The 20,557-nt window shown below is 42.7% G+C and overlaps 5 protein-coding genes across 7 annotated transcripts; 3 read left to right on the top strand and 2 right to left on the bottom strand.

Moving 5' to 3' along the window:
- Positions 1-2,146: 2,146 nt before the first annotated feature.
- On the bottom strand, positions 2,147-2,641 carry LOC135594765 (stigma-specific STIG1-like protein 3). The gene has a single exon (XM_065085274.1). The coding sequence runs from the start codon at positions 2,639-2,641 to the stop codon at positions 2,147-2,149; it is 495 nt and encodes a 164-aa protein (XP_064941346.1).
- Positions 2,642-5,950: 3,309 nt separating this feature from the next.
- Positions 5,951-7,126, top strand: LOC135595521 (pathogen-related protein-like). Of its 2 annotated transcripts, none has more exons than XM_065086535.1 (4): positions 5,951-6,176; positions 6,237-6,369; positions 6,493-6,794; positions 6,881-7,126. In XM_065086535.1, the coding sequence occupies exons 1-4, from the start codon at positions 6,006-6,008 to the stop codon at positions 6,980-6,982; spliced, it is 708 nt and encodes a 235-aa protein (XP_064942607.1). In that variant the 5' UTR covers positions 5,951-6,005; the 3' UTR covers positions 6,983-7,126. The 2 variants fall into 2 exon arrangements, with proteins under 2 accessions (XP_064942607.1, XP_064942606.1); XM_065086534.1 differs by having other exon boundaries at positions 5,963-6,176; positions 6,863-7,126.
- Positions 7,127-7,139: 13 nt separating this feature from the next.
- Positions 7,140-10,241, bottom strand: LOC135595520 (uncharacterized). Of its 2 annotated transcripts, XM_065086532.1 has the most exons (7): positions 9,513-10,241; positions 9,176-9,448; positions 8,558-9,074; positions 8,213-8,412; positions 7,844-7,956; positions 7,491-7,631; positions 7,140-7,414 (listed from the first exon to the last, which is right to left on the bottom strand). In XM_065086532.1, exons 1-7 carry the CDS (start codon positions 10,074-10,076, stop codon positions 7,333-7,335), a joined length of 1,890 nt encoding a protein of 629 aa, XP_064942604.1. In that variant the 5' UTR covers positions 10,077-10,241; the 3' UTR covers positions 7,140-7,332. The 2 variants fall into 2 exon arrangements, with proteins under 2 accessions (XP_064942604.1, XP_064942605.1); XM_065086533.1 differs by lacking the exons at positions 7,140-7,414; positions 7,491-7,631 and adding an exon at positions 7,714-7,843 and having other exon boundaries at positions 7,909-7,956.
- A 1,993-nt stretch (positions 10,242-12,234) lies between these two features.
- On the top strand, positions 12,235-13,467 carry LOC104000730 (uncharacterized). Its single transcript, XM_009422842.3, has 4 exons — positions 12,235-12,447; positions 12,543-12,731; positions 12,819-13,001; positions 13,106-13,467. The coding sequence occupies exons 1-4, from the start codon at positions 12,442-12,444 to the stop codon at positions 13,160-13,162; spliced, it is 435 nt and encodes a 144-aa protein (XP_009421117.2). The 5' UTR covers positions 12,235-12,441; the 3' UTR covers positions 13,163-13,467.
- Positions 13,468-16,457: 2,990 nt separating this feature from the next.
- Positions 16,458-20,498, top strand: LOC135595519 (UDP-D-apiose/UDP-D-xylose synthase 2). Its single transcript, XM_065086530.1, has 10 exons — positions 16,458-16,616; positions 16,734-17,060; positions 17,343-17,435; positions 17,539-17,646; positions 19,053-19,167; positions 19,250-19,383; positions 19,474-19,575; positions 19,652-19,744; positions 19,818-19,953; positions 20,084-20,498. Exons 2-10 carry the CDS (start codon positions 16,764-16,766, stop codon positions 20,200-20,202), a joined length of 1,197 nt encoding a protein of 398 aa, XP_064942602.1. The 5' UTR covers positions 16,458-16,616; positions 16,734-16,763; the 3' UTR covers positions 20,203-20,498.
- Positions 20,499-20,557: the final 59 nt, after the last annotated feature.

The raw sequence follows: 20,557 nt of genomic DNA, 5'->3' as shown, positions 1-20,557 counted from the left end.
TTTCAAATATATTTTCAAACATAATCTTAGTACAGAAAAGATTTCTTAGGCTTAGTATCACATTAGATGATCAAGATGATCAAGCGATCACCGACATCGAACGAAATGAAATTAGTAAAAGAAAACCGAAAGAGAAAACCCATCAGGAGTAGAACATTTGAGATGTGTTACACACCATATAAGAAATTCAAAGTAATTATCGTATAATTAAAAATAATAATTCAATTGCAAAGGAATATTTTTTAGAAAAATATTCCTTTACGAAAGAACATTCGAATTTCTAGAAGTCTTTTTTCTTTTTCTTTGAGGTAAAAAAAAAAACACATATACACACATACAATTTAAAAAAATTGTTGAAGTGTAAATCATATATCCACCGCAGTCCACAGCCCGAAAGATAGAAAATAAGCAAACACTCGTTCATAATAGAGAGGTAAAACTCAAAACAACTTCTCTTTGCCTCGTGATGGGCTTTGAGCCTCAAAGGTGAAATCATAGGGCTGGGGACAAATAAAATGAAGAAGATATTATTATTATTATTATTATTATTATTATGTTTGATATAATAATAATTATATCATGTGTTTGATATATTATTATTATTATTATTATTATATTTGATATATTATTATTAGTATGTGCTTCTATTTATACAAGGAAGAAATTTTAGCTATTATCAAAGGAAATCTTAGCTGAAAGAGAATAATACGTAAAACCCCCCGAATGCAAAGGGATTTTGAGTTTAGATGTATGACATAAACCCGAATTGGCAGCAATTTTATTTTAGCATATCTCTTGATATGATCGATGCAGATCGTAAGAATCGGATTACATTTATTGTATATGACCCACAGCCCAATAAAAAATTAATCTTTTGAATTGAATTGATAATCATTTTGATTTATGTTACTCCGATCAATTTGACTCACGCTCATTATTGTTAGATTCCTGATAAATCATAAGTTAATTATTAGTCAAGGCTCTATTAATTGATTTAATTATATAAATATAATTTATTATAATAAGTTTCCATATATCGTTCATTATTTGAGGTATTGTGCGAGTCAACATTGCCTAAAGTCCACGGCGAAGTCTATTCCCGACTTACATTACATGCCACATTCAATTGCAAAGACGGCATCGAATAAATGCTGCAACTACTCGCAGAACAGATGTAGGACTCGGCTGCTTGCTAACATAACAAGCAACACATCTGTTTCTTTCGCCGTGGCTTTCGATGTCTGCCATCTTTGCCGTCACCGGGCATGTGAGAGAGGGAAAGAAAGCGAACCTGCAGGAGAAGCAATGCTCGTGTTGCACCACATGGGCATTGCTTTTGTGACGCTATGGATGCACTCGGTGCCATCGATTCCCACTGCCATCCATCGCACCACAATTTTCTTCGTCAAGCTGAAGACTCTGGTGGCGTGCGTCCACCCACCGATCGAGCGTCCAGTGTTGTTTCGTTTTCCATATGGGAACGGATGGAGGTCAACCGTAAGAAGCATCGGATGGAAAGCAACGTAGCCATGAGTTTAGTTCATTTGGTTGCAAGAACGTACAAGTCCATGACTGATTGGGAAGCATACGAGTCACGTTGTTCTTCTGTGAATGAGAAGAAGCCACATGAGTGATTGCCGATGATGAACTCTACCTTACCAACAGTTAATGCAGAAGATCCGAATCCTCATGATATGATATTGATTCATGACAGAGCACTTGATCTCTTCATCCCTTCTTTACGCCACCTCGTCGACTTTACCCATATATAGTTCTCGGTTTATTTAGTTGTTTTTGCAGTCACTTCGTTTCGATCGGCTTCAACATGTAATAGAATATTGATTGTAGCAAAAAAGAGGGTTTATTTCCATAGGAATTGTGGTCGATTAATTGAACATCTCATGATGATGCATGCATTGCAATGTAAAATTTTATTCAAGCCATGGCATATTTGCAGCATATTTCCATTAAAAAAACAAGTAATATTATATATATATATAGCATCAGTATGTGGTAATAATACATGTATATTAATGACCCTTCAGTTTAATGATATGGACCTCAACAAAAAAGGCCAATTGCATTGACGCATTTATTGGTATTCAAGCAAATGCAGGAAGGCTTTGATTCGCCTGGAATCCTTCGTCTAGGCGTAGTCACACAAGCCATACATGCAGGTCTTCTTGCACCGGTTGAAGCAGCTCCCACAGTTCTTCTTATCGAACGCCAACCTCACGCACTTCCCACCGCAGCAAGCCCGCGTGAACTTGCACATCTTGCCGCACTTGCCGCAGTTGAAGGGATCGCTGTCAGTGTCGACGCACTGGTCACCGCAGCAGCGCCGCCCGGGGCTCCCGGCGCCGTAGCAGACCATAGGATCGATGCTGCACTTCTTGTTCTTGGGTGCCGTCACGGCCAGAAATCGGCTTCTCCGACCTCCCCCGATGTCTCCCGTGGCTGTCGGACTGAGAGCTAAAGCTATGGCTATTGCCATGAGGAGGACGGCAGCTTGCCCCATGGCAGGATGGTAAGGAATGTTGACCAGTGGCTGGGCGCTGCAGAGTGGAAAGTTAGGGTTGAGAAGGAAACTGGGGCTTCGAACAACGACGCAGGGATTTATAAGCGATGATCGGATCTCCATGGCTGGTTGAGTTGCAGTGCAAAAGGTATAGAGAAGATGGAAAGTAAAGGCGGGAGAGTGGCTTTGAAGGGTTTCGAGTGCAAGCTAGACACCAATAGTCAAACAGCTTTAGGAGCGTGTGTGTGTTCTGTCATCACATGCATGCACGTACGCTCAATGACTCGAGAAGAGAACCATTTTATTTTTAGTCAAGTAGTTCTGAAGAATGTGATTCCGTCTCTGGTGCAAATGAATCCGCAGTCTGCATTAGCGTCCTCAACTTTGCTCTGCTTACAGTGAGTGTTACGTAGGTGGACGAGATCTGAACATGGCGTTTGGTTCTCGTTTCATTAACTTCTCGACTCATCCCGTCGGCCATCACCATTACCATCATACGAAAATTACGAATAGCATATACACGCTTCCTCCGTACATAAAATGTGTATACGTATGTACACATAGCAGAAATTGCATGCAACGTTATACCGAGGAATAGTGAGTTTGGCTTCGATAGTATACGAGTTCCGCATATCTCTAGATGAACACGATTGTCAAAGAATCGTGTGTATCAGACCACGAAGTGAAGTTGAATTCCGAAACATGGCACGATTGTCAAAGAATGCATCATGATGATTGGAAAACTCTGACAAGTTTAACTTAATCGGAGGCATGTTTGGGATAACGTGAATTAACATGAAACAAAGATCGAATCATTCTCTACATGCTAATTTGTGTACGATGTCACAAGGCCTTTTCCTTTATTGTTCTCTAGTAACCGCAGGGGGTGGACTAAGTCCGGCCTTTGTTGCCTCTTCGATATGCATATTTGGTATAAGTTCTTTGAATTATCATCCGAGGTTCGCATCAAATGAACTAATGTGATGGTTCTTTAAACTCTGATTAGAAACACGATATTAGTTTCATTATGTGTCAAATAAGAGGGATATAAGATTAAAATTTACTTATAAGGATTCGAGGAATTGTACTACTATTAACTTAAATTTAAATATCTTATTTAGTTTGGGTTAAACGAAATTGATAGGTTAATTAACCTATTAGGCTCGGGTCGTGACATTTGATATTAAAATCAACATAGTATTTGAGTATAACGAATGAGCTCAAGTAGTAAAAGACTATTCGTGAATAGAGTGAAAGACTTGTTATGATGCTTTACACGTAGACAAACGAAATTGATAGATTAGTTAATTCATCAAACGAGATGTGAGTCATGATAATATTTTTATGTGATTAGTGATTCAAAAAGTCGGGTTATAAATAATCGGGCTTAACCCATAATCTATAAATCTAAGTTTTATGTCTTACCTAATATATATTAATTATAACCAAGTTGAATGATATATATATATATATATATATATATATATATATATATATATATATATATATATATATATATATATTAAAAGGCCTTAGAGGAGTTGGCAAGTTGGAGAAAGATGGGTGCCACGATTGGTGAATGCTTTGGTCGTACAGCCTTCAGTCAACTATCAATTACTTCACAATTATAATATTGAGAATTAAGCGATTAAAAAAGATATATTGACTACGATAATGTTACGCTCGATTGACCAAAAACAAACACTTGTCCATAGTGCGAATATATATTAATTAATCAGCCACAGCCTTGAGATTGACGAGGTATTTTCCCAAAGCTCAAGATGGAATCGCGGGTTAAGCGCTTGTCTCACACGACACGACATTGGGAGGGGTTATGAACTTTTTGGCATTCGTGTTTATTTTATATCCGATTGTATTATCTTTTTTTAAGGCAACTTGAGATAAATTGATAATGGTCTTACCTACATAGTTATAATATTAAAGAAGTTATGTTGATGTATAGGCATTGATCGCGACTAAGAAAATTCAAGTTTTTACATTTGATGTATGTATTGTTCTTGCTCGAAAGAGAAGGGATAGAAATTTCTTATAGAAGAAAGGAAAAAAAATTTCGACTAATTCCTTTGTCGGATGGATCCATTGGTCTCTTCTATCTTTTTCCTTTTTTTTATCCTCAATATCAATATGGATTTGTTATACGAGATGATTACGAGGAGTATACTAAGGAAATCAAGATATAAGTTGAGGACTCCCAAAAATAAATCGTGAATCTTAACTTATTGTGATGGTCGATAATCTAAATCATGACTTATGATACAAGCTATATCTATAGTAAGAAAATGATATTTAATATATTTTTAAAGATAATAATAACTTGATTTTCTTATCGTAATAAGCTCGATACCATGAAAATATATATCATAGTGTATACAAGGTGGTAATAATGCTATTGTGAAAGAGTTGAGGTGGATATATGTTACCATCTTTTTACGTAGCAAAGCGAGATCTACTTTTGAAATACCAACATAGAAATTAAATTAAAATTTATTATCTATCCATCTCGATTCGATACATATATAATTATACATAATCCGATCAAATTTAGGACAAATACTAATCCAAATATAGATCGTATAACAATTAGGAAACATTCTATCCGGTCCAAAAATAATAAGGGAGGAGCATTTAATGAAATATTTCTCTTTATTTACTCATTATAAAATATTATTATTATAATGATAATTAATATCAATTATTGTTTATTAAATTTACTTTATCATTGTCGACTATTGATTTATGCATTGAAGAGAACACGTCAGGAAATATATCCGATCTAAGTCCATCTTAGCTAGTGTTCGAATCTTCTTTTTCGTCAAAAAGACCTCTTTTACACGGATCTGAATCGAGTCGGATTGATTTCGACATCATTGATAATTTATCTATCACAAAAAATTTCTGTTAGGTTTCAATTAAACTGTCTAAGTCTATAATTTGGACCCCTAAAATCTTTTAATTTGTTATCGAGTCGGCTGGTATGATTTCAGATGAAAGTGATGGCCGCTCATAGTTTATAGTAGCCCAAAGAGTTGTTTGTCTGATTCGACTAAATATTCTGAATGGCTAAAGACAACGGATGAATTCATCATGTTCCATCATACCAATTGAATATTTATGGATCGTAGAATAGAGCGACGAATGGTTGGGTGATCATGTTATGAATCTTCCATTTGAATACTCTTACGGATAATCTCATAGAACAAGTCAACAACTTGTATGTCATGCTATTGGGTTTATTAATCTTAGGATTCCATGGTTAAAGGATCATGGAAAAGTTTGAATGTTCAAACCCACCCACCACTACCAATTTATAAACTTCATCATTGATTTAGATGGAAGTGCAAAGCTCAAATGTTCTTACTATGACGATTGGAATTTTGGATCTATTTTGGCTTGGGTAATCAATCCAACCACCGAACATGTCTTGTCCACCGATCTAGCCTTGAATCGTCACTATAAATGTCAGTTGATGGTCAGGCCATCTCCCACGCACGGAGTAGGTGACATGGCCATCTCAGCTGGAGGAGACAAGTACCGCTCTTTCATGCATGGAGAGGGCGAAAGGAACACCCAGTGGAGGTTCGGAGCTCCTCCGGACTATGATCTCGTCAACAAGCTTTTTGAGGAGGGCCGAACTCAGGTAAAGCTATCACCTCCTCCTCCTGCTCCGCCCTTCGTGTCTCACCTCTAGTTATGACAGGAGTGGCCCGTGGGATCGCTGGAAGAGAAGGTTCAGCGCATAGTGAAGTCACTCGAAATGGAGTTGCAGCACAAGATAAGGCCAGAGGACTTCAAGTCTGTCAACCGAGAGAAGTTTCGATTCAGCGTGAATGGTGATTCACTTTACCAACCCCATGCTGCGGCTGAAGTGGATCAAATTTGATCCACACGAGGCCTACATATAGTTCTGATGAGGTATTATCTTATGAATGCCATATATATTACTTGGGAAACAGGAAGAAGAGGAATTAGCTTGCAGGAATTACGGGAGATGGGAGGAGGCTACAACGCCTTCTTGCAGACCAACCTGCCTAAAGAACTACGGATCTACGACCCAGAGGCGGAGACGATGGACTCGTCGCACGAGGCCTTCACCACGACGTTTCCCCGTGGTTTCGCCTTGGAGATACTCCAGGCGTACAGTGGCCCGCCGACGATCGCATTCAAGTTCCGGCACTGGAGCTATATGGACGGCCCATTCCAGGGGCACCCTCCCACCGGAGAATTGGTCGAGTTCTTTGGGATCGGCATCTATCACGTAATCCTCTCTCTCTCTCTCTCTCTCTCTCTCTCTCTGATGTCAATTGTGATGTGAATGTTCGATAGGTGGATGATGAAATGAAGGTCGAGAAGGTGGAGTTCTTCTTCGAGCGTGGAGACTTCCTTGCGAGCTTTGTGAAAGGAGCGCCTGCAGCGTCTGGTTCGCGCTGCCCTGTCATGTCATGAAGATATAGTGGATGGATGGGTGAAGCCGAACGAAACAAGTCCGTTGCTGTGAGTCACTGATGGTTTGGAGCAATAATTGGTCAAACATTAGTTTGTCGAGTCAGTACGACTTTAATAAAAGTCAACGGTGCTTAGTTCACTTCAGTGAGCACAGCTGTTCAACAACTTTGCATTGCAAAGGCTGCATAAATATTTAATATTCGTGGGATTCAACCACAGATAATTATTACTACTACTTAAAATAATCTTAAATTTCTTACTATCATTACAAGAATTTTGAAGAGTATGAACGTCAATCTAATACAATTATGTTGTACATGGAGCTTTTTCATCAGCATCTCTACATCAAATCAGCCCAAAGATCCACTTCTGGCGTATGCGTCGACTTGGCTTATGTCGACAAACTCTTCCAAACCACTTGCTAGTAAAAACCTGTAAATGCATCTGATGATATCAAGTATTTCATAAAATAAAGAAGAATACGATATTACAAAATCATTTAACATACTCATCTCTAAGGGTGGTTGTGATTGCTTGGCAGCCACCCACCATAGAGGATTGCATATTAATTGCAATGTTTGGGTTATGAACACTCTGGCGGATTTGGATCCAACCATGTTGCCCGTGGACTTCATCCGAGACTCTGGCTCTGTCGGTCAACATTGTTCATTCAAAATAGTCAACGATGATTGTTCAATTATTTTCCCACACAAATCAGCTCTATGCTTGCTCACGATATATGAGGCATGTCTTCTTAAGACGATATCAGGCGAACACAGAAGGATGTCTTCTTGGAGAGGTATGTATGTGCATAGTATATCAGAATAAATAAAATGCAGGACAAGCAAGCTCTTCCTATACCTGTACATATGAGCATCGATGTCAACTGGTGTGTCATTTGAGTCAACAAGGCAACCATCACTCACCCAGCAGTCGCCGCAAGCGTCGAGATGCCATCCTCGGAGTCGCCCTTCCTGCGTTCCACAATTAGCCCATTGAGTTGCACGCTTTGAACAGAGCAATCGATGCACATCGAACGAGAGACCAGATTACGTTTTCTACCAAGATCTCAACAAGTCAAAGATGCAAGATGTTGCGTCAGGATCGAGAGAGATAATTTTTTGGTTAGAACAGGCTTGAGTGAAGGATACCAACACAAAGTCCAACTTCACTGCAACTGGTCAACACTAACCATGCCAAACAAGCAGAGGAGGGGGATAAGAGTTTCACCTCGATGTTTTGTTTTAGTGTCTCCACAACCTCAGCGCCCTTCTGTTTGGCGTGCTTCGGCTGGGTCAGGATGTTCATCCTCAGTTCCACCGACTCCAGTGGATCCTTGAGTTCCTTAATGAGACTTCCGATCCCCTCTCTGGAGCCCATCAGTTTCATGCGTACCATCTCGATGATGATCTTTACGACCATGTATGCACCTATAGGCAGAGATCATGAAGCAGGTGAAGAAGGATTCTTAATTCTCCCTATGACCACGTTTAGAGATCGCTATTCCTCGTCTCAGTGTACTGCCGAATACGTAATAAGCAAAAGACGAAGAAGAGTGATGCGGGGCGGTTTTACCATCATCAAGAAAATGGTTCTCTTTGAGTGCGCCGTGCCCTGTGGTCTCCATCATCAGATGCGTCTCTACGCCGTCCCGGTTGAGCTGAATACCCTTGTCGATCACGTTCCGATACCCCACGCGGTACAGGCAGTGGTGTCCGCCACGGGCGGCGATGAACTCCGTGAGGGCCACGCTGGTCCTCGCGTCGGTCACGACCGTCGTCCCCGGATGCTCCCTCAGCACGATGGCAGCCATCAGCGCGATCAGCCGATCGCCGTTGATGGCGGCGCCGGTGCTGTCGACGACGCCGCTCCGGTCGACGTCGGTGTCGAAGACGATGCCGAGGTCGGCCTGTTGCTCGAGGACGGCCGCTCTGGTGAGCGACATGGCGGTGCGGTCCTCCGGGTTGGGGATGTGGTTGGGGAACATCCCGTCGGGCTCCAAGTGGAGGCTGCCGAAGGTATCGGCTCCCAGCTTGTCCAACACGTTCCAGGTGAAGAAACCCCCGGAACCATTTCCGGCGTTCACTACCACCTGCAGGAACAGTTTATACGACATGGACTCAGGTCGTTCGTTTGCTGATACCGTAATCTTAGTATCCACATTACGTGCCATGAAATGTGCTGTGCGCGTACCTTGAATCCTTCGAGGGGAGTGTCGTAATGGTGGGGATGGTTTATTCTCTCTTTGATAATGGTGCGAAGGTGCTCGGCGTACGCACTCATGAAGTCCACGTTGTTCCTCGTCAGCGATGGCACGCTGCCAGTGTACCCAAGCCCCATCCTTCTCGTCGTATGTTTCCGGGCAGCTCGGTCGCATATGTCCTCCACTTCGCTAGCGTTTAACCCCCCTCTCCTGGTGAAGAACTTGAGCCCGTTGCGGGTGTACGGTAGGTGCGACGCCGTCATCTGGGTTCATCGGTTTTTAGCATCGTCATATGCATGCTGCTCCTTCGGCAAGTGCAGATCTTACCATGATCGACGCGTCGTAGGCGAACTGCGGCAGGACGGTGCTCATGAAGCATGCTGGGGTGGTGGCGAGACCCATGTCGAAGACGAGGCAGCCGGCTCTCGATAGCCCGGCCAACACCGCCGTGCTCAGCGCCGGCCCGGATAGACGTGGGTCTCGCCCGAAGGACACCCGCACCTTCGCCATCTCCTGCTCACTTTCCCTCCCCAGGCTCTCCATGACCCACTCTCCGAAGCTCTCGGCGATCGCCTCCACCGCCTGGGGCGTAAGGTCGACGCTGCGGCCCTTCTCTCCCTCTAGAGCAACCCCGCGCACGTCAGACCCATTCTGTAGCCTCCGGATTGTGTCTCCTTCCTCGTTTGCGCTGAGGACGTTCGTCTGCTGGTCGGTGCCGCTGACCGCCTGCGGCACGGTGGCCGCGAGTCTCAGAGCTTGTCGGAATGGGCGGTCGAGCAGCGTGGCTGACCTCTTGAATGGATTCGCCGGAAATGGAACGATATTTCCACTGGAATTGCACCGAGGAGTTGGATACAAAGTGGACGGAGCAGCCGGAGCAGCCATGACCATGCAACTGCAGTAGGGTGTCAGAACGTAGCCTTGGCAAGATAAGAACTTCCTTTAGGATCACGCAGCGGCAACCACATGGATCACTTAGTTCGATCTATACCACTCGACAACCATGGCTAGATAGATATAGATGTGTTATTTTGTTTGCACTGGAAAATATCTTACAACAACACGTTCCTCTGATTTCATTCCTTCTTTTCTTTTTCTTGAGGAAAATATCTCATTTCCTCGATTTGATTTTTTCTCTTGTTTCTTCCCCTGCTTGCGCTATGAAAATATCTTCCAATTGAAATCAACTTCGTAGCCTATGAACTCATTACTTCGATATTTCCCTTCATTTTCGTGTTTCATGTTCTTCCGCGAGAAATATCGGAGGACTGGGGATAACTGTTTTCATGTTCTTCGTCAGTTTGCGATGGAGAAGTCGGAAATGATAGTGCCTGTGAGGCCCATAATAAAGTTGGAACTTTGGGACGTTGGAGCGTTGCGACGCCGAAAGAGACGGTAAGATCTGCGTGGTGCAATGGGAGGTTTAAGAGGAGTAGGCGACTCCCCTTGCTGTGATGTGATGCATGCAGCGCAGGTGAGACGTCGCATTGGATGGGCGGATGCGACCCCACCAAAGAGGCAGGCCCTGTTGACTTCAACGCAGACAAAGTAGGTCAAACTTCGGCTTACCAAACCACGATCGACTTGGGCGGGCCGATCCATCCATGGTCATTACGTGGCCCATCATTCTGTGTCAGTTTATATATAACATAACTAACCAACATTCCTCGAGCAGCCATCGTGGAATTATATTATATATATTAATATGTAAAAAAACCGAAACATACATTTATTAATATGCATCGAGTAATCAAAATCTTCATTTCAGCAAAAGGATATATTACATTTATTCGAGTCTTATATGATCAAACTATTATTTTAATCGAATTGACAAATGTTTTAATGAAAAGGCAGCACAGAAAAATGACCGCTATGAGTCAACACCGTGATTTGACCGTCGCCGGACCTTTGTTCCCCAAAGTGCGAACACTATTTGCCCGATACATAACAACTAAAAGTTTTCGCATTGATTGACATGTGGCATTGATTCGCATGTCTTCTTCTCGTGCTGGCTTTGCATTGACCAATCACAATTATGACCCTGCTTTGGGCGCTTTCTAATGCAGCGTGCTCCTCTTCCTTCCTTTCCGATGCAATGCCGCAGACTCTTCACCAATCACAATCATGATTAGTACATCCGTACTCGCTGAATGCAGATGCAAGCTTTGGTCGTTTCTACTACTCCATCTTTTCTCTCTGTCAGCCAACATCAACAGCTTTGTTCCTCTTGCAAAACAGAAGTGTTTCTGTTAAATCCTAAAACGCTTTTAAGTATGCTTCGAGGATATGCTTACGTAGCTACGTAATATCTTTTCCCATGTTGCGTAGTACGTAGCTATAAACCCTTGACAGGCCGAGTGCGTTCCTCTGGAACGCACTCAACCGTCGCATTTGCTACGAAGCCTGCGCAATTAGTGCGGAATTATGAGGGTGCTAATAAAATATGTGAAGAGAGCGGAGTGAAGTTACAGTGGAAAGCTAACGGAAAAGGCTGTCTATGACTAACCATCGCCATGCGTACCCCAACAAGATGTCATAATTGAAAGGCCTCATTCCATGTCCTTGTCGGTTTCGTAGATTGTAACTCAGTACGAGCCATTAGAACCTTTCTTTTCCTTGCCAAAACATTTCCCATCTCATTCATCCAATCGCTGAATCCACAAAAACCGGAGGCTCTCGTTCCTGCTTCCCAACACACAACTTTTCGAAAGAGAAAGGAAGCCGTTCATCAGTCTGGTTAACAATCAATAAAACCATCCTTTGCTGGTTGGTCTCCATACATTACGCATGCTGCGAGTCAGTGGCAGAGCAGATAAGGGTTTCACATGACTGCGCATGGCAACCGAGGTAAAAGAATCTTAAACGGCGGCCCCCTCCTGACCCCAGCTTTCGAGGCCAAAACGTCAAAGGCCTAATCCTTTGAGGACTCGTGTATCCAGGCATGGCGGGGGGCAAAAGAATCACTACTGTTGGCTTTGGGACAAGAGCCAAAAAGCCAGAGACTTGGTGGGAGAGGAAAAGAATGGGGTCTTTGAGTGGCAATGAGTAAGCTTCCTAAGCTGAGGGCAGGCCATGCCTGATAAAGAAGGCCAAAGCACTTCCTTCCCTTGTCCTTGTGATTGAGACTTCACCTTACCCCCCGCTACTGCTGCTGCTACTACTGCTCCCTTGGGGTCTCCTATATATTAACCACCAACGCTTCAACGATTGCTTGGTCACTTCACACAGATTGGCTTCTTCGTATACATATACGACGATGGAGGTATGTAAACATGGCCACGAGCTTTGGTTATTTTTCTCGTTGGAGTATGAAGTGTGGCTTTAGCAGCTGATGTTTGTGCTTACCTTTGGTCACAGGGCATGATGAAGAGGCACCAGGTTCCAGCATTTGGGTACTGGGATTACTGCGACGAGCTTCCCATCACCCGCTACTTCGAGTCAGCAGTGCAGGCTGGGTTGATCCGAGGCCGTTTTTTTGGTGAAGATGACGATCTCTTTAACGTGTCAGCCCAAGTGAGACCGGCTTATCTTAACCACCATAGAAAGGTTATCATTGATCTCAGACTCCATACTCTTTCCAACTACATGTATCTCATGCCTTGACTTGTGTCATTGATCAAAATTTGGTTTTAGGTGAAAAAGACTGGTGATATAGGGGGAGAGAAGCACTACGGTAAAGGGCAGCAGAGGAAGCAAGTGAAGGTAATCAGCGACCTGAGGATCCAAGCCACCCCGAGGAGGCATAGAGCTCCCAAGGCCGTGGACGAGGACTTGTACAAGATCCCACCTGAGCTCCTCTACCAGAAGCCCAAGAGGGTATCTCTCACTCCTGTTTGCTCCCTTTCCTACACAGATTTCTTCTTCTTCCGTGCCAGTGTATGTATCTGACAAACTCGGCCAATTCCTTTTCCTGTTTGCAGAAGAGATCGTTAAAGAAGTTATGGTCAGGATGTATGGGACTCAATAGCGTTGCCTGAGAGGACGAACGACCGATGGAGTGAGAGCGCATCGCATGCCGAAGCTTTAGCACCATGGAGATCCTTTTTATTTTCCCTCTTCAGTCGCCGTTGTGATCTTTTCCAGGCTTTGATCAATGTGATGTGATATATCATTGAACAGTCACTTCCCTCAGTCAGAAGTGATATATATATATATATATATATATATGGTTTTTGTTGTAGGCTAGAAATTAATGAAAGAGAGACTGGTCTGGTAATCAGCCATTTATTTGGCAGGATATGGCTTGTGTCAATACTATTCAAAGTTATCCTGCAAATTTCCACAGTAGAAAGTTTCTCAGAAATGCTACTGATATATCACTCAGGTTCAAGTTACTTCTTAGCAAACTGAGATATATATACTATTTGCGTATGAGATCTCCTCCCACTTTTATCTTTTTTTCCCCCTTTAACATACTACCATAACTTATCATAACCCCCAAACGGAAAAAAACCAAATCAAATCATTGTTATTTTGTGACTATCAAAATCAAGCAACATGTCAAATTTCATGTGTATATATATATTTGATGAACAGTGAGAATGGCTGTTCTTCCCACATAACATCATCCTAAAATCATTACCACAGTCGTTATAATCATTACAAGAGTTCTTATTTCAAACAAAATTTACACAAAATGGAAAGTACTTGGGAGAACCAAATAATTTCAGCACAGGAGTCGAATGCAGGTGGGCTATTTTTCGAGGACAGTGTTGGCTCAAAATCTTAAGCATATTTGCTAACTCGCATGAGAAGAATTCTTCTTTCCTTCTTCCCATGTCACCTACTTAGTTCTCTAAATCAATCACTTCAACCCATTAGAAGTGACAATCTTGAGGCCCTGCCCAGTCCTCTGTGCCATCAAGTCCTCATCATTTTGGGGGTTCCCCAGCTGCCAGTCGGCGTGTTTACAATAGTGCTATTTCCTAAAAAAGCTGCTTGCTGTGTCCCTCAAAGGCTATGGTGCTATAATGTTAGGTTGTCCTTTTCGTACTACTTCTCGTTCCATAATACCACCTTGAAATCCTTTATGCCATATCTTATGACTCGGACAAGGACCGAGTTTGCAACCAACGGAAGCGCAAGAAAAAGATAGTGATCAGATAAGTTGAGGACTTCTTTGTCTTTCAAATTGCAACCTTTCTAAAAGGCAATCCAGCTTCTAGTGGGGGATTAATGGTGTCTGTTTAAAGCTTGAGTACAAACTGTACTTTAGTAGTTAAGCTTGGGCTACTCCATGTATATAAAACTCCCTTGGTGCTGTTGACAGATGAGGACAGTAACTAAAATGGGAGTGTTACCAAAGCAAAATGGCTCAGGCAGAAGTGGGGTTGGATCGATTGGTGTCAACATGGGGTCAAGATAGAAACAGCAAAATTTGTATCCAAAACAACCGAGATCATTGTGGACTACCAACCTCAGGTTATTGTAGGAGAGAGAGAGAGAGAGAGAGAGAGAGAGAGAGAGAGAGAGAGAGAGAGAGAGAGATAATTAACTGAAGTCTCAGAGCAGGAGAGTGTTCTTAGGGTTCATTTCCAAGGTTGCAATCTCTGTGATTCGCAAGGTTTCACGTAAAGCTGGGCCTCCATTGACTACGTTTTATTACTTACAGATGCACACAACGTCATCAGTTTTACTGTCCCATCAAATTTGCAGCGATTGGATGGTATAATACGATAAAATTAAACCATGAAATCTCTTGATTCTTTGGATTCCTTCAGAAACTCAAAATTACGAGAAATATGGATGAGTCTGTAACATATCGAGAAACAGATGACGTTGTGTACTATACATGATTCATGCGAAAACACATAGATGATTGATGTCATATATACACATATATATATATATATATATATTAGACCGAGAATGTATTGGCGGAAAAGTTCTTTCCCGAGCCTCGCTCCGGGAGATTCGCGGATGCTGGGAACGCCGAGCGCGCAGCGAGCTGCAGAAGCCCAAGAGAAGCCACGAGGCAGTTCACGTGCAACGCATGGCCCAGCAGGGAGCAATCCACGCATGCCCATTCTCTCTTCCTACCCCCGTCCTCCTCCAACTCCATTTCCTCGTTCCCTCTTCCTCCCCTTTCTTGATGTCGCACGTAACAAGCTCGCCGGAGCCGCGGGGCCGAGCATCGGATGGCGACAAAGGGATAGCAACGACGAAGCCGAAACGGGGCAACACTTGTCCCCTCGTCGCGATGCAACAGGAGCCTTTCCGCCAAACGCAGCACACAGACCACTGCGTTTGTCAAACCGAGGGGCGGGAGAGCCGCCGCGGCCCCCGCAGGGATTCACGTGAAGGACAACTGCGCGCCGACCGATGGAGCTGATACGAGGACTAATATCCCGGTGCCTAATCCTCCCTCTAATCCTCCGCAATAAGCCCAGTCCACAGAGTTGGAAGAATTTACGCCCTCTCTATTGGTCCTTGCGACTCGAACATAGCATGAGATTCGAGCCTTCTATCTTTACGCCCTCTGATATGGGACTTGCGGTACATTTGAGATATATCTCTAATCCCCTTAGATCGGGTGCTATGTAACTTTCTCACAGAGGATAATGTAAGCTGTCATTTCAGCCTAATCATCCCTTTATGTGACGATTGTGGAAAGCTACACGTGGAGGGGGCAATAGCCGGCTATGATGTTTTCCCCCTCTTTCATTGAATCGGACTACTACTACTACTACTCCATATATAAGTCTAGTCTGTCTTCCACCTCGAAGCCATTCCAGACTGTCACGACATTTGTAAATAGAATGACGCACACTCGTACCCCTCTCTCGAGTGATCAGCTGTCGCCGAAAACGTGGTACATGCCTCGTCGCTCTGCCCACACACACCGCTTGTCGGTGGTGTCTCGCGATCACTCGTTTCCTCTTCTATCGCAATCGTAAACCCGGTGAGCAACATCACGCATAGCCGCCTCCACTTAAATGAGAGGCTGGTCACTCGGCGGAACTGTCGGTCACTCCAACCTGGCCGTCGGACCCACCATAACGTGATCCTGAGAGATGCAATTATAAATGTTTTAATAAATTAATATTAAAAAGTTTTTTAGGAATAAATGGACCATTTTAATCAAAATTATATCCAAATAAAATTGCAAATTTTGAGTTTTTTTTTCCCTTGTAATTTTTTTTTGATTTAAATCGACTTTCTTCTTGTTTGTTTGTTTGTTTGTTTGTTTCAGTTTGTTTGGAGGACGACGAGGTTTAAGTGAAAAATCACCGTCATTAATCAAATAAACCACATCATTAATAAACCAAAGAGAGGGGCGAAGAGGCGTACGGGAGATGGTGGGTGTTTAAATAGCCCACGCTCGCATCCCCCCTCGCCTCACCAATACATCCGCCTCTCCGCGCTGATCGCTCGAGATCCGTCGCTCCTCCGCTCTTTCTCCATTCCGATCCGCGTTTGTCGCTCGGAGAGGTACACCACGCTCCTGCATTCCCTTCTTGATCCCTCACCGACTTCGCCCTTTTTTGTCTCAGTTTCTTTGAGTGTTTTTTCTTGATCTCGTCCGATTTGTCGGTGCGGATCTTGCAGTTTGTGAGGGTTTGTTGAGGGGATTCGGAGATGGCAGCGGCTGGGCGGTTGGATCTTGATGGGAACCCGATTAGGCCGATGACGATCTGCATGATCGGGGCCGGGGGGTTCATTGGATCCCACCTCTGCGAGAAGCTGATGGCGGAGACGCCGCACACGGTGCTGGCCGTCGACGTCTACAGCGACAAGATCAAGCACCTCCTCGATCCACCGACGGCCGCGGAGGGACAGCAGGCCCGCCACTCCTGGGATGGCCGGATCCAGTTCCACCGCCTTAACATCAAGCACGACTCCAGGCTCGAGGGCCTCATCAAGATGTCCGATCTGGTTTGACCCTGCTGCAATTACCATTCCCTCGTCCTCGTTGCACATTAATTCTTGCATCAGATCTCGGCCTCTGGGTCTTTTTCCCACTTTACCATTTGATCTACACAGATCTGCTTCTTCTTTTACCTCTCCCTGCTTTTTCTGCAGTGTTTCTTTGGATTTAGGAACTGGTCTCTTTTCATCTGTTGTTAATTCTTCCTGCGGACCTGCTCTACTGTCGTTGTGTTTCCCTCTGACAAGGAATCTTGATGTAGTAGTTTTCAATTTTATTTTGCTCTACAGACGATCAACCTGGCAGCAATATGTACACCAGCGGATTATAACACCCGTCCACTAGACACCATCTACAGTAATTTCATCGATGCTCTCCCAGTTGTAAGTTTGGGAATTCCGGTCTCTTCTCTTCTATTTGGCTTTCTAGAATCTTGGTGTGTGTGTGTGTGTTTGGGTGTGATCTCTTCAGAACATGGTTGTGCAGGTTAGATACTGCTCAGAAAACAACAAGCGCCTGATTCACTTCTCCACTTGTGAAGTGTATGGGAAAACAATTGGCAGCTTCCTTCCCAAGGATCACCCTCTAAGAAAGGTATTTCTCTGAAATGATTCTTTGAAATGCGTGAGGATATGTTTTATATCGAAAATTACTTCTAAATCTTTCGTAGCTTAGTAATATTTGGTTCCATAATGGTAACGACTTGTGTTCAACTTGAAAACCAGTGCTTATATGATGTCAAACTTGCAATTCATGTATGATGGACACTATTGAAGCTTCTTATGGTGTGATTAGAGACAGCTTGTTGATGTAACTCCTCGGAATCAGAAAAGAAAAAACTAGTTTGTTGTTTGCATGACTTTTCATGTAAAGCATACTGTACATCAGTATGACTTTCTTATAGTATATTTGTAATTTCTTCACACACTTGTGCTTGTATTTTCCAATCTCAAATTCTGCATATAGCTATGTAGACCCTATAAGTGTCATTATGCCCTTTATGGACTTCATTATAAAATTGGTAGATATGTAAAATAGGAGAAGATTTTGTATCATATGAATATGAAATCATTAAAGTTTATTACATGGTTGAAACTTGTGTGACACATTTTTGACAAAGCCTTTGAATTGTTGCGTGGATACATGAGCAAAAATATCAAATTTGGAAGCATATTATAGCGTTTGATATAGCATGACAAAAATGTGATGTTAGGTTGTATGGGAGAAATATGGCTCACTAGATTAAGCTATGTATGTACCTTTATTGTTGAGAATGATAATTATTAAATGATAAATCCATAAGAAGCCTTGTACCCTAAAATTTAAAAATTATTTAAATCTGCTTATGGCGTACCATAATCAAATATGGTACTTTTGAACTTTATAATCAAATATACTACTTGCATTATGTTCGTATTATAAGTTCATGGAAGTGAAATTGGGGGATGATTAAATGTTTCAGAGGCTGACAATCATCTCTGGTAGTGCTGCTGATGAGAGCTAAGTGAAAAACTTAATGTTGAATAGCCTAGATTTTTCTTGTTTTTGGTTCAGAATAGCTGCAGCATACGGAATGGCACAAAGCACTGTTAATGTGCTGTAACTGTTGTATGAGCAAGACACCAATGTAGTATATAATCTTTTAATTGCAATGGTCGGTGGATATGTACCCCATCACACCAATTAGCTAACGTTCCATGATATTGAGCATAAGTTATGCTTCGTTGGGCTTTCTGTATTCTATACATGAGGTAACTATTCTTTATGATCTTGTCAATTTTTATCAGTGAGGTACCCTCTTCAGGAAATTATTGGTGGGACATAGTGACTTGTGACATATGATTGGCAACCTCAGTTCTGTTTCTACACAATAAGTTACATCTACGTTGTACTAGCCATAATGTACTCTTGATGTTACTTCCGTTTTTTTAGTATATTTTTTTCTTGAAACATTTATATGTTTTTCTACTCTACCATTGAGAATATATATGATCAAATAGGAACCCGACTTCTATGTACTTAAGGAAGATGCCTCCCCATGCATTTTTGGTTCTATCGAGAAGCAGAGATGGTCTTATGCATGTGCAAAGCAACTTATTGAGAGGCTGATTTATGGTGAGTTCACTTACTAATTTTTAGTTACAGTAATGCTGTACTTATACCTTGTCCTTATATATTTTATTTGGTCCATTCCAAGCTGAGGGTGCGGAGAATGGTCTTGAATTCACCATTGTGAGACCTTTTAATTGGATTGGACCAAGGATGGACTTTATCCCTGGAATCGATGGTCCTAGCGAGGGTGTTCCCAGGGTTTTGGCATGCTTCAGTAATGTATGTATCATGGTCCTCATGATTCAGGAGAAAATAGTTTCATTGGCCTTTCTACACTATTAAGATCACCTAGTTATTTACATAATGCAGAATCTCCTGCGACGTGAGCCTCTGAAACTTGTCGATGGTGGTCAGTCCCAAAGAACTTTTGTCTACATCAAGGATGCAATAGAAGCTGTTCTCCTCATGATTGTGCGTGTTTTCCTGTCATCTTGTTATCTCTCTTGTACCTTTATGGTGATATAAATACTGTTCTAATCTACTGTAGGAAAATCCTGAGCGAGCTAATGGCCACATCTTTAATGTGGGAAATCCCAACAATGAAGTCACTGTAAAGCAACTTGCTGAAATTATGACACAGGTATGGCAGTGCATATTTGCCATGGGAAAATTGCAGATGTTTGACAGTCTTTATGTTATCGTCTGCTCTGCAGGTATATTCAAAGGTATCAGGGGAGCCTCCTCTGGAGGTGGCGACTATCGATGTGAGTTCCAAGGAGTTCTATGGTGAGGGGTACGATGACAGTGATAAGCGGATTCCTGACATGACCATAATCAATAAGCAACTTGGTATATTCCCCCCCTCACCCCCCCCCCCCCCCCCCCCCCCCACCATCACATTTACATTAAATGGGTTGTTCATTTTTCCTACTAATGATGTCACAGAAAAACTGTAGCTAAAGAGATGTTGCAAATGCAGGCTGGAATCCGAAGACATCCCTGTGGGACTTGCTGGACTCAACACTGACCTATCAGCACAGGACCTACGCAGAGGCCATCAAGAGGGCAATGGCTAAACCTGTTGCATCATCCAGCTAGATGCTTGGATTAGATTCTTGAATTGGTTATCTCCTACAAGGCGTAGCTGAAGCATATTTTTTGCTTTAATCCATTTTGAAGGCCATACATTTTATTAGCCAGTTGCATTTTATTCATTCTCTTAGTAGTTAATGTGGAGCTTTGTGACTCATAATTTTTTTTTCTTTTACCTATTTTTGAAGAAATTATTGACTGTAGGATAGCAACTGTTTGTATATGCCATGACAAAGGTGTGATCCCAAGGCTTATTACGTGTGATTTACGGGGACCATGAGCTATTGCCATGGTCATATTCATCGTGGTTTTTTTATTACGGAGATTGTACGAGAATTGCTCGTTCTTCGTCTTTGCTTGG

The sequence above is a fragment of the Musa acuminata genome, chromosome BXJ1-10 (assembly GCF_036884655.1).
Source record: "Musa acuminata AAA Group cultivar baxijiao chromosome BXJ1-10, Cavendish_Baxijiao_AAA, whole genome shotgun sequence".
Lineage (NCBI taxonomy): Eukaryota > Viridiplantae > Streptophyta > Magnoliopsida > Zingiberales > Musaceae > Musa > Musa acuminata.
Note: the sequence above shows the minus strand (reverse complement) of the source record. Positions and strands in the feature narration are given on the sequence as shown.